The following is a 15964-nucleotide window of genomic DNA, read 5'->3' as shown; positions in this document are numbered from 1 at the left end:
GTGATGCGGCAGACTATGCATTTGCATGCTTGCCAAGGACCGCGTGAACCTAAAGCACTCAGAATTAGTCGCACCGTTCTCAAATACAGGTCGCTAACAGCAGCACAAAAACGGTCAGCAGCCAGACATTTTCCTGAAATGCATTTTGCACCAAACAGAAAGAACAATTCTGGTCCTCTCCGAATCAGGAACTTGAAGGCCTCCAAGCAATAGTAGTTAAGGCCGTGTTCCTTATGGTCCCTGTCCTCGCTTTGCATAGCAAAGGCACAACCCATTTGGGACACCATAGCAAATGAGAGTCCTGTTATGGAGAAAGAGACAATCTCCAAAGTATGCACGGCTCAGTTTGTGAAGAGCTTTCACAGTAAGCACCAGCTCCTTGAACTGGGCCTAGAAGCTAATTGGCAGCCCCTGTGGTTGTCTCAACCCTGACCTGGATGGCCCAGACTAGCCTGATCTTGTAACATCTTGGAAGCTAAGCAGGGTTGGCCTGGGTTAGTACCTCGGATGGGAGACCGAGGAAGTCCAGGGTCATTATGCAGGGTTAAAGATAAAGGTAAAGGTTTCCCTTGCTCGAAAGCTAGTCGAATCCGACTCTAGGGGGTGGTGCTCATCTCCGTTTCCAAGCCAAAGAGCCAGCGCTGTCTGAAGATATTTCCGTGGTCATGTGGCCAACATGACTAAATGCCGAGGCGCACGGAACGCTGTTACCTTCCCACCAAAGCGGTACCTATTTATCTACTTGTAGTTTCTTGCTTTCTTTTTTTTTTATTAAAGGTTTTATTGACTCCCCTAAAAAGGGGAGGTATTTCGCTTAGAAGAAGAAATGGGAAGGGTAGACAGTGGGAGAAAGAGAAAGCTGAGTGATATATAAACTGGTAAATTAAACTGTTAGTAATGTCCAATTAATTTTCTTAGGCTTCTTGTGCGTGTTGTCAAACTTCTTTTTTTTAATCCGGTCACATGAAGTTCTCTGTTAGTATGTTAGTAATGTTCCTTTGAGTTTCTGTTAATAAAAAAGCCTCTTCTGGGCACATTCAGAACCGCTTCTTTGCGTGTTGGGTACTTTTAGTGTCGCTGATGTGGAGGAGCTTCCTCTGTTGTCTTATCCTTCCGGCTTGTTTGATCCTCCTTCGGGTTGCTGTTAACAATCTCAGTTCATGCACTGTAAATCCTCTTCCTTGCTTGCCATTCCTGGAGGTCCCCAGCTTTGAGAATGGTATTAATTTCTTCGCTTTTATATCCGCTCCCAAAACTCTCTACTGGGTCCTCCTCGCATTGTAGTTTCTTGCTTTCGAACTGCTAGGATGGCAGGAGCTGGGGCCAGAGATGGGAGCTCACTCCGTCACACGGCACTCGGGTCTCCAACTGCCGAACTACAGACCTTCCAGTCTGCAGCTCAGCATCTTAACCTCTGAGCCACCACAGCTCCTATGCAGGGTTAGGCAATGGCAAACCATCTCTGTTCCTCTCTTCCCTTGAAAACCCTATGAGGCTCCCATTAGTTGGCTATGACTTAACAGCAGTTTACACACACAGTTGTCTCAAAGCTGGCTGAATCTACTAAATACCTGTCCAAAGGCAGGCAGCAACACTTTGTACCAGCTGCAGTTTCCAATATACACAGGACTGCTGCATTTGGTCGGCTAGATATATATTTTTTAAAAGTTTATTTATTTATTTTTATTTTATAAGCACAATGAAAACTGTATAATAACAAGAGGTTTAAGAACATGTACAATAATGAGAGAAACTGCAAGAATAACACCTGCAATAATCTTACGACAATAATAAAACCTGCAGGCGTTGCTAGTAGTAATGAGTACAGTAATAACTGCAGTTTTAGAATAATGTATTTTTTTAAAGTTTTGATGGATTAATAAGAGTTAAATCTTCAGGCAGAAGATTTGTTTAATGTGTTTATGTATTTACAAAAAACGCAGCTGGGGCAAGTCATCTTTGAAGAGGTGTTCCCTCCTGTGTGTGAGGAAAGGAAGAAAGCCTCTTCCCAAAGTGGTGCTTGCTATCATGCACACACGCACAGTCTCAAAACAAAGTGTGGTATTCCCCCCCCCCCCAAAAAAAAAAACTATTATTTTTTCTTCATGTAAATTTATGGAGATTTATACAGCAATCCAGCGCAGAGTTACTCCAGTGGAAGCCCATTGAAATCAATGGGCTTCAAGGCTGGCGCAATTGCATGGAATGACACTGCTGATCAATGAAGTCGTTATTCGCAACCATTTAAGATTTCTGTAATCGGACGGTGAATCGTTAATGTTCCAGATTAATATCTATACTTTTATCTCTTCTTCCAAGGAAGCACCATCTTCTCAGGACATCTTGGTCTTTCTGACGGGTCAGGAGGAGATCGAAGCCATGGCCAAAACTTGCCATGACATCGCAAAGCATCTTCCTGACAGTTGCCCACCGATGGTGGTCATGCCCCTGTATGCTTCCCTGCCCTATTCCCAACAGCTCCGAGTCTTCCAGGCTGCACCCAAGGTAGGACGCCCAATTGCTTCTCCACCGCAACGTTTTCTCTTTGACTTACTGAACAGAGGCGTCCAAACTCTTTGGTCCAAGAGCCACAATGAGGCAGAGAGTCCACTTGGTGGGTGAGAAGAGGGTCCAGTCCTCTAGTCTTCCTCTTTATGTCTTGCATGCCCCATCCTCCCTAGATCCTATCAAGGAGGATAAAGTGTCCCCTTTTGTAAATAGATTCTGTTTATAAAGAGGAGACTGAATCCTAGATAAACATATGGAGCAGAGTTCTATCAGTGGCTATAGCTACAAGGTATAGATAGGAACTCTTGGTCTGGGGCAAGTGAGTATTCTTGGTGCTGGGGGGGGGGGCAACAGTGGGAGGGCTTCTAGTGTCCTGGCCCCCCTGGTAGACCTCCTGATGGCACCTGGTATTTCTGGCCACTGTGTGACACAGAGTGTTGGACTGGATGGGCCATTGGCCTGATCCAACATTGGCTTCTCTTATGTTCTTATGTTCTTCCTTACAAGCCCTAGGATGTCTTGGGCAAGCACAGCAACAGTCTCCATGTTACCTCAAGCAAGCCTGTGTTTACATCCAGGTGCACCATTAGAAAGATGGAGCTGATCTGGGCGCTCAGAAACCCCTGATTTGGATTTCTTTGAAGTAATATTTTCGCCTGCCAGGTGCAAAAGATCTGTGATGCTGTGCTGGCCCATGGGATGCATTTTGGATGCCCCTGGCCCGACTGGCTAGCTTACTGTACTGTACCCCAGAATACAAACACAATATTCTCAAAGGCCAGGAGAACTGTGTGGCTCCAGCAGATCCCGAGCAGGACTCTGAACTTGTGTTTTTCAAAAAGTAGGTCTCCAAGTGTCACATGAAAACTTCCAAAATGGGCAGAGAGTTTAAAAAGCAGTTTGCAGCAAGGCTTTGCATGCTGGGCACACCCAAAATCTTGGGCTTGCCTTTTCCTTGTGCTTTGGATCCTGGCTGGAGAGGTTTTCAGACTGTGTTACTATCGTGAGCTTCACTGAAATAGCAAAGAATAGTCCAGGCATCCCCAAGTAAAGCTAATGCACAGCTAGGGAACTCAGTGTAAAATGCTTAGCATCCCAGGAGAGAGAGAGAGAGAGAGATATTCAAAATGGGGGGGGGGGATAAAGGGGCCAGGTCCGCGTATATCTACTAAATGCTTTGAGCCAAGGCTTACCACAGATTTTGGAAGGTAGAAGTGCCAAGGTTTAATTTATTTATTGGGGCTTTTCTTCCAAACGGGAGCTGAAGGAGCAAATAGGAATTTTCATTAAAAGACTAAACTTGGCATGAGAAGACAGAATTCCCTTTTCTAAGAAGATCTTTTTTTTTAAGCAAGTTTCTAGCTCTCAAGAAATCAAAGTTGGGCTTGAAAGTGCATGAAGTTGCAGAAGATGGGCAGGTCATTGAACAGGTTTTCGGGCAAACAGAGGGAGGGGGCTTCAGTGCTTCTGCACAGCTCTGAAAACCCCCCCCCCGAATGTTAAGAATGATTTATCAAAAACTAACCAAGGTATGCAGATTTGATTTGTGTAAGGTGCATTTCCCCCCTTGCATTAAAACTCTTGTTTTTTAAAAAAAACCCCACAAAGGAACGTGTGCCTTTTGATATGCATATCAAACTCACTTGCCTATTTCATTGCTTGCCATTCTAGTTTATCATTTATTTACAAAATTTATACCCTGCCTTTCTGCCCTTACAAGAGCCAGCAACACACAGTTTCAAATACACATGATAAAATACATCCTAAAGCCGTTAAAATAACGCGCATACCTCGTTAAAACAGCTTTTAAAAGAGTTAAAAAAGAAACCGTCAAAATACTTTTTGTGTGTGTCAAGTTACAGCTGACCTTCTGGCAACCCTGTGGGGTTTGCAAGGCAAGAAACACTCAGAGGTGGTTTCCCATTGCCTGCCTCTGTGTCATGATCCTGGGACTTCCTTGGAGGTCTCCCATCCCCATACCAACCAGGGCCAGTCCTGCTTAGCTTCCAGGATCTGACAAGATCAGGCTATCCTGGGCCACCCAGGTCAGGGCAAAGATATGCACGAGAACCTCAAACATTGGTTAAGAAGAAAGAGGGATCATTGAGAGAACACCAAATTAAAAAAAAAAGTTTTCACCGACTGGTGGAAGACAGCAACAGAAAGAGACAGGCAAATATCCCTGGGAGAGAGTTCCAGAGCTTTGTGCTGGATTCTGCCAGTTCTACCTTTTGGCTTTGAGTGCACTCGAAAGAGAAGCCCTACTCGGCAACTAAGCATTTTATTTATTTATTTATTCATCTTTATGTTTAATTTTATTAAGAATAACACAATAAGGTAATAGCAGTGCTAACATACAACAGATGACTGCCGGTACAGAGTTTGATCATCCAAACCTAAAATTATCAACAAAACAGAACCCATAATAAGTTTCCAAGAATAAACTATTTTGCCACTATCTAGCCTGCTTTCTGTTGAGTGATAAGACTAATCTCTGTGAGAAATAGACTGGTGATCAAGCTAAACAAAACAGAACCCATAATAATATCAACAAAACATAATAATATCAACAAAACAGAACCCATAATAAGTTTCCAAGAATAAACTATTTTGCCACTATCTAGCCTGCTTTCTGGTGAGTGATAAGACTAATCTCTGTGAGAAATAGACTGGTGATCAAGCTAAAACCCATATTGTATCCTATGTGGGTGGGGGGGTATAAAACTACAAGTGTATCCAAGGCACATAAGAAACTCTTGAAAGAAGTATGTCCCTTTCTGACATGTAATGAAGAACCCTTGACCAGATCGCAACAAACCTCTCATAAACCTTAGAGGTGTCTGCAACCGTATCTTTTAGATGAAGCTTCTTAATCCCCCCCCCCCCTTCTATACTCTCAGGGTTATCGCAAAGTGATTCTCTCAACGAACATTGCTGAGACCTCCATCACCATCGCAGGAATAAAATACGTTGTGGACACAGGCATGGTTAAAGCAAAGAAGTACACTCCTGGTATGTACATGTAGGACAGAGCCCAGTGAGAAAGTGGGGGGGGGGGGGCAGCTGCCCTGAGCAGCAGATGTGGGGCATAGTTTAAAGTCAAAGAGGAAGAGGAGAGAGAGATCAGCAGATCTGATCCACAGGGTGGCACTTGTCTGCTAGAAAAGCACAAATGCTGTAGAGGGCTACTGATGTATTTTGCAAATTTTTTTTTGGGAGGGGATAGCAGTGGTGCCAGCAAATCGTACAACACTCCCTTATGTTGAGTTTGACCACTGACAAGTCCAGCCCAATATGGTCTATCTTGACTGGTTGTCACTTTGCCAATGACTGGTATCTGGGATCCTTTAGACCGAAAAAAGAAGAAACTGTGAAATAACTGCGCTAGAAAATATTTAAATAACAATCACAATTTTCTTATACAAAAAAGTGTACCAAAAATCTGCATATATAAATGCACAAAGATAGCTGAAAATGGTGAAATGACGATGATCTCCAGAATGTTCTACCGTTTCGATACTGTTCTTCCGAATATGGATGAAAGCAGCAACTTTTAGTCTGTTATTTCAACTGGTACGTATCAACAGTTTCATTAATTTTCACCGATGTATCATAACATGGTTGCAAGAGATTCTCTGAAAGAACGTTCCTAGGGCGAAGTGCTTGTATAATGAAAATTATAGTGAAAATTAATGAAATTGTTGATATGTACCAGTTGAAATAACAGACATATTACATAGATCTTGTTTTCCTACCCACATAAACTTGGCCAAGAATATAGGTGAATCTGGTACCAATTTAATGATCAGTCCATGGAGTGTCCCCAGATTGGCAGAGTCTAGTTAGATCCAGAGAGAATGTACCACCTCTGCAGTAGATATTGATCTGTTCTCCATTAGGAAGTATCTTCCCAAACAGAAGACTTTTTAAATGTTATGGCGATGGTGGGTGATCTCTGCTCTTTCATAGAAAGCGGGCTCGAAGTGCTGGCAGTCCAGAGGGTGTCAAAGGCGCAGGCTTGGCAGCGGGCAGGCCGAGCTGGGAGAGAGGACAGTGGACTTTGCTACCGCCTGTACACGGAAGATGAGTTTGAGAAGTTTGACAAAATGACCGTGCCCGAAATACAGAGGTGAGGCTTGAATTCCTTTTTGGTTCCTGCCTTTGTCCCCGCACTGTGATAAAACTAGTTTTGTTCCCTGTCTGGCCCTGGGCGCCACATCAGTGTGTTTTTTAAATCAAGGACTTGAAGTGGGCTTTGACCCATAAAGGATCCACCGGGGGTGGGTGTGTGTGTCACTGGGCAGTTTCTTCAGGGATTCCCTGTCAAGTATACCTTGAGCTCATCCTTCCAGGAGGTACTTGAATTCTGAAGCAAGATATTTTCAGGATCACTTAGCATCTCAGAAACATTCTTTAGTTGGGAGGAGGGATATAATGCTTTACAGCACATGGAAGAAAAAATATCTGGGCCCCAAGGAGTGATAGGACAGAAAGCCTGTAGGTTGACAGTGCAGGGAAAATAGGGGACTTTATGTATTTTGATAGATACTGCATGCTCTGTGCCTAGCTGCGGGAGTGAGCTGGGACATCCCCAGGTATCACTCTAGACTTGGACTTGCTACTCACCTAGTTCCTGTCCTTTTAGCCTCAGCTCTGCCATCTTGTCAGCTATGCTGCCATGGGGGTGGGGAGGTTGGTTGTCTTCTAATTGCCTTTGCATTCCTTCTGTGCTTCTTTGCTGCTACAATGCTTATCTCTAAGTATTGCAGGCAGAGATGTTGCTATCTGGTTTTCTTGGGAACCGTGGGAGAGTGTTTTGTTCCCAGCTTCAGCGCTAAACGGCCAAAGCTCTTTCTCCCGCGTGCGGGAGGGTGGCTAATTGGCCAGGGCAGTGGGGGGGTGTATACGAATACCCTATATCCTATTATGCCCCATGGGCAGCCGTCATTCTTAACAGTGCCTATGTTAATGCATCTATAGCTCTTCAATAAAGTATTACCTTTCCTGAAAGTGTGTACTACGTTGTTGGCTGTGGGTTCTGACACATCTGTGTTATGCGGAGGATACTGGCCTTCTTTACAGGGCTGTTGTAAGGAGTACTGTATAATCAGGTTATGGTTAAAAGCCACACAAAGCTATAATACGTTCGTAGAAGTCAGGCAGCCAGGAATCTGGCCTGTACCTGGATGGGAGATGTGGGCCCCGTTGGATAAATAATAAATCTTGTTGCCCTTTGGCACAACTGCACTTGGTCTTGACAGGGACTGCAAGTGGTTTCCCCACTATATGTAGTAATTGAGAGCCACTGCGGTGTGGGTCCAGTTAGAGCATCAAACTTAAGACCATGGGAGGCCTGAGTTATTCTACCCAACTCAACCATTATACCCTCTCGGTGACCTTGGGTGGATTCTGGGACTCTGGTCCACAAAGTCCGGTCATGGCATGGACAGTGTCTGTTCCTGCTACAGGGGTACCACCAGCCAGCCATGTTCATGCGCCAAAACAAGATTTGGTTCCTTAAGCAAATAAGCAAGATTTCTCTCCCTCTGCAGGTGTAACTTGGCCAGCGTGATGCTCCACCTTCTGGCCCTGAGGATTCCGAACGTTCTCACCTTTGACTTCATGTCCAAACCGTCACCAGGTAAGCAAACTGCAGCCACATGGGGGCAGGAGGCAGGACTCATTGCCGCTAGAAATCCCAGCCCAGAGAAGGGGCATCACTTGGGAAAACTCCCAAGCAAGTTAAAGCTTACACAATGTACCATGAGCGTTTTTGTTTGTTTTAGTTAAATACTTTAGCTAATTCTGCACTTCCAGTGTTAAATGCGTACAAGGAGGCCTGTAACAATACTCATTTAAAAAGCACCAACACTCTCTGGTGCCTGATCTTAGCTGTCGTCTTAGCTGTGATCTGGACATCTTGGACCCCTGTAATCTGCCCCTTCTTGGAAGTAATATTAGCTGGATCCTTACTGCTGCATCTTTTTGCTTCAACAGAAGCCATTCAGGCAGCTATCGAGCAGCTGGTCCTATTGGGGGCGGCGGAAAGAAAAGATGACCAGCTCATCCTGACCACACTGGGAAGAAAGATGGCGGCGTTTCCTCTGGAACCCAAGTTCTCCAAAGTAAAATATTAAGAGGATGACTTTTTTGCATTTTTCCCCTTAAGGAAAAAAAATATTAGATCTTCCCTTATTGCTTTTGCTTTCTTGTTCCTCAGTGTCCAAGGAACGTGGAAGACAGTAAAGCTGCAAAGGGTTAAATGTTCACTTTTTGTTTCCTGGTGAAAAAAGGGCCTTTGTTTGGTTCTGCTTTCATTTGCTAACACATAGAAAGGAAGCAGTGGGGCTTGGGGCACTGGGGTGTTGAGGCTTAGCCAGGGCTCTTTTTGTAGAAAAAGTCCAGCAGGAACTCATTAGCATAAAAGGCCACACCCAACAGCAGGAACTCATTAGCATATTGGGCCACACCCCTGACAGCACCGCTCATTAGCACATTAGGCTATGTTACCAGAAGTGTGGTCATCCAGCCACACCCACCTTTTGCTTCTTATTCTGTTTACCTTGTTTGTTGTCAAAACCCAGGGCTTTTTTTGGAGCAGGAACTCCTTTGCATGTTAGGCCACACACCCCTAATGTAGCCAATCCTAATGAGTTTCTGCTGTTGGGTGTAGCCTATTATGCTAATGAGTTCCTGCTGGGCGTGGCCAACTTGGGAGCCAGCTGGAACTCCGTTCCTCTGCGTTCCTGCCCCAAAATAGCCCTGGGCTTACCCCATCTCAGTAAGAGGAGGGGGCACCGTACTTGGCCAGGTCAGTCGGGCAACCAAAAGGCTGGGCACGGCCTCACTCCCTTCTTCTGCCATTCACAGTCACATACATGGATTTGTAACAGTCCTTTTCAACCTAATCCCCTAAAGGAAACCTTGTTCTGCAGTTCTGAGAATAGCTCTGCAAGGGGAAGGCGGGGGGGGGGGGACGGAAAACAAGTTCAGTCCCTGGTGTGGCTGTTAGCTGCAAGGAGATCTGCCAGGCCAGGTGCAGAGGGCCCCGAGAGGGAGGCTCATTGAAGAGAATGCAGGGGAATGTTCAGTGCCTTGTGGAAAATTCTCACCCCTGTCCAGGTTCTTCGCAGTGCTGTTAATTGCAAGCTTTAATGAAAAACTGGGGTGCTTTTTCTCCCCTCTTGGCACTAGTGGTAGAGGAGGTGTAGTTTTCTCCCAGCAGGGAGAATCCTTGTTAATAAAAAATATTCTCAGGCCTGTGCATTGTTGTGATAGGCCGCCATCAAAATGCACACTAGCCCCTTGAAAGGGGATGCCGGCTTCCAGGTGGGACCTGGGTATCCCCTGGAATTACAGCTCAACTCCAGACTACAGAGACCAGTTCCCCAGGAGAAAATGGCTGCTTTGGAGGGTGGACTCCATGGCATTGTGCCCCACTGAGGTCCCTGTTCTCCCCAGGCTCCATCCACAAATCTCCAGGGGTTTCCCCCCACCTGGATCTGGCAACCCTCTCCTCTGTCCCCCACTGATGGCCAGTGGGGGACCCAACAACCCTAGTCCAGTTCCAAACAAATAATCTGGCAAGTTTTTTTTTCCTTGCATGGAATGAGAGAGGAAACATCCACTGTAGCTAGCTGGCCCAAGGGGACCTGGTGAATCAGCGGCAAAGCTAGGAACCAGGAATGCACCGCCTGGGTGCTAGCGTGGAGCCAAGGCTTGGTGAGAGTTTGGTTCAAATACCCCACTCCTTGGGCCAGTCACTTTCTCTCTCTGCCCTTACTTACTTCCCAGAGTTGTTGTGAGGGTAAAATAGAGACAGGGTACAAAACATGTATGCAGCCCTGAACTCTCTGAAAAAAAAAGCAGGATATTGATACAATAGTTAGTGCTGTCTAGTATGACTGTGGCAAATCAGTTCACTCTGAATATTCCTCCATACAGTTTCCCTAGACACAGAGAACTAGCCTGTCAGGAAGAAAGGTTCTGGCTTGGTCATCTCTCACTTTCCCTGACATGCTAGTTTTCTAATCCAGAAAGAGGAGGGTTCTAGAAAGCTAGCTTGTCAGGGGAAAGGCCAGTCTAGAACCTGATATGCTGGGTTTCTAGATGCAGGTTGTTTAGTTTTATTGTGTATTGAGGATGGTGCTATCACATGCGTTGCTTCACTTGCTGGGTATAACAGATGGAGGTTTACCACTTTGGTGGCATGACCCTTCCTGTGATTGATTTTTGAGTCCTGTTCATCTCCCTTGGCTGGCTGGCTGGCTGAATACGGTAATCAAAGTGGCCCCTTTTCCGTCTCTGCCTGTCCTCTCCAGACCATCCTGATGTCCCCCAGATTCCACTGCTCAGAGGAGATCCTGACCATTGTCTCGCTGCTGTCCGTGGATAGTGTCCTCCATAACCCCCTGTCCCGGAGGGACGAAGTCCAGGCGGTCCGGAAAAAGTTCATCTCCAGTGAAGGGGACCACATCACATTGTTCAACATCTACCGAGCTTTCAAAAATATCAGCGGCAATCGGGTAGGTGCTCACAGTGTGTTGCTAGGAGCCCGTGTAGATAGCTCATCACTAATTTAAGGTTTCTGAAAATTTTGAAGTCATGGGGGAAAGAATTAATGTTTTTTTTTAATAAGAAATTTGGAGAAAATGGAAATATATACAATACTTTTCTATCAAAACTAAATTTCTTTTACTGATTGAACAGCACACAATACATCGTTACTTAGCATATTAAATTGTACTGTTTGGCATATTTACGGAATTTAAAAGTATATATATGTTCATTTTGTATGAGAAAAATTGCAAGAACACCAAAGACTTGAGAAACAGTTGCAACCTGCTGACCCCTATGGCACCTTAGCGCATGTATCTATCATTTATGCCATCTGAGTGGCAGCAACAACTAAACATTGAAGGTGGAAAACAAATTTTGGTAGTAAACAAATTTTGGTAGTAAACAAAAGAAAGTGCGTTATTTGCACAGACGTTTTCTTATAGAATCACAATAGGTAAGATTGCTAGTGTGTCTGAATATTTAACTAAACTTTGTAACACTAAAAGCACTGAACTCTTTAATAATGTATTATCATTACATTGTAGCATATTAATTGTTGCCAAATTATTTACATGTAAACAAAAATAATTTTGAAAATGTTCTATACGTCTATAATATAAGAGAGGTTTTTTATAGGGCTCTCCCAAATTTCCTAATTTTTCCATTGGAAAAACCGAGCAAGCCTTTTTGAGGTTGTACCTTTGGGAAGAGTGAAATGCTCGGTAACAAAAGACATGGTTTTTTTCACTCAAGAAGAGAAACCCCTCAGAGGAAGTTTTTTCAGTGGTCCTTGAAATTTCCCAAAAGCCCTCAAACATTTTTATGCTGTGCGTTTTGAGTGTGAAAAACTGGCCTTAAGAAGAATTTTACAGGAGGGGTTTTCCCCCCATTGTTCCCCAGATTTTCCAATTTTTCTACTTGGAAGAATTGGGGGAAGTAATAAACAAAAAACCCTTTCCCCCAAATTTTTCTGTGGTTTTTCCCCCTGGGCCTCCATGTCTGTAGTGCAGATGTCAACTCCCTGTGCAGCAGCAGCCAAAAAGGTAAATTCTGTGCTAGGATTTATGAAGGAAGGGACCAAAATAAACATGCCAGCATCATAAGAACATAAGAGAAGCCAATGTTGGATCAGGCCAGTGGCCCATCCAGTCCAACACTCTGTCACACAGTGGCCAAAAATACCAGGTGCCATCAGGAGGTCCAGCAGTGGGGCCAGGTCTTCAAATAATTCATCATAATGTCTTCAAATAATTCTGTGGTGCAGACCCAAGAAAAGGGCAACCAAAAATGGCCATGGGCTTGGAGAACCTTCCCTAAAAGAAAAAGTCAAAGATTCTACTGCTTTTTAGTTTAGACAGAAAATGCATAAGAACATAAGAGAAGCCAATGTTGGATCAGGCCAATGGGCCATCTAGTCCAACACTCTGTCACACAGTGGCCAAAAATATAGGGTTGCCAAGTGAATTTTACTCACCAGCGGGGGAGCCTCGCTGCGCTCCGAGAGCCATCCCTTGTCGTGTGCGTGTGCAAAGTGCGCGCACGCCATCAGCACGTCACCAGAAGTGACACGCAACGTCGATCACGTTGAGGGCGTGGCCCCAATCGTCGGAGGGAAAACCATAGAGTTTTCCCTCCGACGATCGGGGCCATGCCCCATCGTGATCGACGTGGTTGCGTCACCTCCGGTTACGCAGCCACGCTGCGCTTCAGGGGGCGGAGTTCCCCTCGGGGCCCGATTCCGCGGTGGCAAAAATTGTGCCTTTAAAGCGGGGGTTTACCCACCCCCTGCCCCCACTTGGCAACCCTACAAAAATACCAGGTGCCATCAGGAGGTCCAGCAGTGGGGCATGCAGAGGTGGACATCATAGGGGTTTGCAAAATGATGCACAGTTTGGAGAAAATGGAGACAGTTTTTCTCCTTCCCTTTACTACTAGAATTCAGGAACTAAACAAAGTGAAAGTGATGGGCAATAGATCTTTCTTTGCGTAACTATAATTAACTGGCAGGAAATAATAAAATGCCAAAAGTCCAAGTAGAATCAGTATGCCAGTAAAAATCCAGCTGATGGCAAGGGAAGAAAATTAACCAAGTTCGCAGGGTTCTTGTGAGGCTAAAAGGGGGAAGGGAGAACCACGTATGTCAGCTCTTTGGAGGAAAGGCAGGAAAAAATGTACTTGATGGATAAACAGATAATGTTAATGCCATAATCCTTGAACTCCTGATCCCCGCAAGACGCCCTGTTTTCTTTCTGTCTCCTCCCCAGGAATGGTGCAAAGAGAACTTTGTAAACAGCAGGAACATGATGCTGGTCTCCGACATCAGAGCTCAGCTGCGAGATATTTGCTTGAAGGTAATTACAGAGGCACTCCAAAATACACTGAAGTTGTTATTCATTGAGGCACTCCAAAATACACTGAAGTTGTTATTCATTGAGGCACTCCAAAATACACTGAAGTTGTCATTCATTGAGGCACTCCAAAATACACTGAAGTTATTTATAAACCTCGCAGCTCCCAAATCCACTGAGTTGTTATTTATATACTGCCAAGTTTGTTTCCTTGTTGGTTTTCTTTTCATGGTTCTTACCCCACTTTTTGACCAGCAGGTGCCCCCAATAGATTGTCCCATGTTTTTTTTTAATAATGTAACAGAATCAACTAAACATTTAAAACTGCAGTAAAACTATCAGTTAAAACTACTTAGAAGCAGGAGGTGACTTGTTCAACTCAATAGCATATAGCCCAACAGCTTGACAAAAATAAAATAAATGGTTTGATACTTTTTTCCTGCCCTCTTGCCGCCAATAGAATGGATCTGGGAGGAGTTTCACAAAGGAAGGGCCACCATGGAAAAGGCCCTGTTTCTGGCATGCACAACAGCCCAACCTCAGAATTATTTATTTATTTATTCATTTATTTCATTGGATTTCTTGACCGCCCTTCCCTGCTTACGTGGGGCTCAGGGCAGTTTACAACAGGATAATTCAATACAAATTATAAAACCAATTAAAACCACAAGCCTACAATATTAAACAATCAACATACCTATCTAAAAGGATTTTGGAAAAGATTCCTAATGAGAAAGGGTGGGGGCGGGGGCACATGTAAGAAGATGCTCCTTCAAATGTACATGCCATGCAGTACAGTATCTTGTAAAAGACTCCCTAATATACACAGATTTGCACCCAATAAAGTTGTGCTGGTTGAGGGTTGCCAGGTCCTGCCTGGCAGCCGGCAGGGGGATCCTTCATCCGTTCCTGGATCTTCTGCTTCGCATGCGTGGCACAATGACAACACCCAGACACAACGTCATCACGTTGCCAACATTGGGGGGACGCGCTAGTTTTTGGGCAAAACTCTATGGTTTGTAGCCGATTTTACCATAGAGTTTTGCCCCAAAACTAGAGCATTTGCTGTGTGATGTTGGCGACATGATGACGTCACTTCCAGGTGGCCTTTTGGGCCAATTGGGGGTGGGATTTCCCACACACACACACACACCCTGGCTGGGGTCTGGCAACCCTATGCTGGTCAATTATGGAGTTGTATTTATTTATTTTTTTGTACAGTGGTGGAACTATATATCCGTGTAATTAAAGAAAGCAATAGAGCCCCAGTGTTACGTGGGGGGGGGGGGAGTCTGATCATGCAGCTGGAGAACAGCATTCCCATAATCCTCCATTATCATGCCCTCCCCCCCCCCCAAATACAGCTTTCGATACCACTGGAGTCTTCCCGATCCGACACGGGCAACATCCGCCGCTGCCTGGCACACAGCCTCTTCATGTACACGGCCGAGCTGCAGCTGGACGGGACCTACGCCACAACTGACACCCACCAGCCAGTGGCCATCCACCCTTCCTCCGTCCTTTTCCACTGCAAGCCAGCCTGCGTCACGTACAACGAACTGCTGCACACCAACAAGTGCTACATGCGGGACCTCTGCGTGGTGGACGCCGACTGGCTGTATGACGCCGCACCCGAGTACTTCCGCCGGAAGCTCAAAGCAGCCAAGAACTGATGTCGAGGATGTGAAGTGGGAGAACCGGGGTCCAGATTCTGGTTAACCCAATGGGCAGGGACTCTGCTGTGCTGGTGAGGTTCCCACTAACCAGAGCGGGTTGATCGGCAACCGGACCTGGTGCATTTCCAGGGACCCATGGCAGTTTTGGACTTCGTAAGTGATAAGGACAAAGAAGAAAAAAGGGAAAAAAACTGAGCCTAAACCTAGAATTCAGAACCTAAAAAGGTTAGTCAAGAGTAGAAAAGGGCCAACTCTAAAACTCTAATTATAAAACATACAAAAATATATACCGTATATACTCGAGTATAAGCCGACTTTTTCAGCACATTTTTTGTGCTGAAAAAGCACCCCCTCGGCTTATACTCGAGTGAGAAAAAAAATGACCCCAGAAAATGCCGCCGCGGCAGAAAGAAAAGAAAGGTGGTGGGGAGGGTCTCTTCCCGCCCGCCCCTCTCGCGCGCTCTCTCTCTCTCCAGCGAGGGAGGGAAGCAGGGGAGGGAGGGGAGAGGAAGGCGGCGAGGAAGTAGAGGGCGCCATGGGGGTGGGCTGCTCTTCCTTCTCCTCCTCCTCGTCACGGTGCCCCTGTGTTCTTGCGCGGTGCCGCCGCTCTGCAGACAGAAAGCAGCTGCTCTGCTCTCCTAGCGCTCAACTTCTTCCAGCCCCTGCCCTTCTTCGGAGCGGAAAGAGGATGCGAGCGGGGAGGGGAGGGCTCCAATGCCACTCGCAGGAGCTCCCTCTGCGCCAAGCCCCCGCCCGCCCTTCTTCTCCCCGCCTCTTGAATCGGGACTGGCTGTTCCGGGCGGGGCGGTTAGAATTCCTTGGCCCCGGAGAGCTTCGGCGCACGCGCACATCCCTCCTCCCACCCTCTTCTCC

General features: G+C 45.7%; 1 protein-coding gene across 1 annotated transcript in view; it reads left to right on the top strand.

Annotated features, from left to right (window-relative positions):
- The window catches only part of DHX33 (DEAH-box helicase 33), a 23630-nt gene extending 8346 nt beyond the window's left edge, over positions 1-15284 (top strand). Inside the window, exons 5-12 of the mRNA XM_015408011.1 lie at positions 2320-2505; positions 5409-5520; positions 6478-6637; positions 8061-8149; positions 8506-8633; positions 10830-11033; positions 13332-13418; positions 14780-15284. Of these exons, the coding sequence (XP_015263497.1) occupies positions 2320-2505; positions 5409-5520; positions 6478-6637; positions 8061-8149; positions 8506-8633; positions 10830-11033; positions 13332-13418; positions 14780-15088 (1275 nt within the window). The 3' untranslated portion in view covers positions 15089-15284. The remainder of the gene's footprint in view (positions 1-2319; positions 2506-5408; positions 5521-6477; positions 6638-8060; positions 8150-8505; positions 8634-10829; positions 11034-13331; positions 13419-14779) is intronic.
- Positions 15285-15964: the final 680 nt, after the last annotated feature.

The sequence above is a fragment of the Gekko japonicus genome, unplaced genomic scaffold (assembly GCF_001447785.1).
Source record: "Gekko japonicus isolate JY-2015 unplaced genomic scaffold, Gekko_japonicus_V1.1 scaffold1, whole genome shotgun sequence".
Lineage (NCBI taxonomy): Eukaryota > Metazoa > Chordata > Lepidosauria > Squamata > Gekkonidae > Gekko > Gekko japonicus.
Note: the sequence above shows the minus strand (reverse complement) of the source record. Positions and strands in the feature narration are given on the sequence as shown.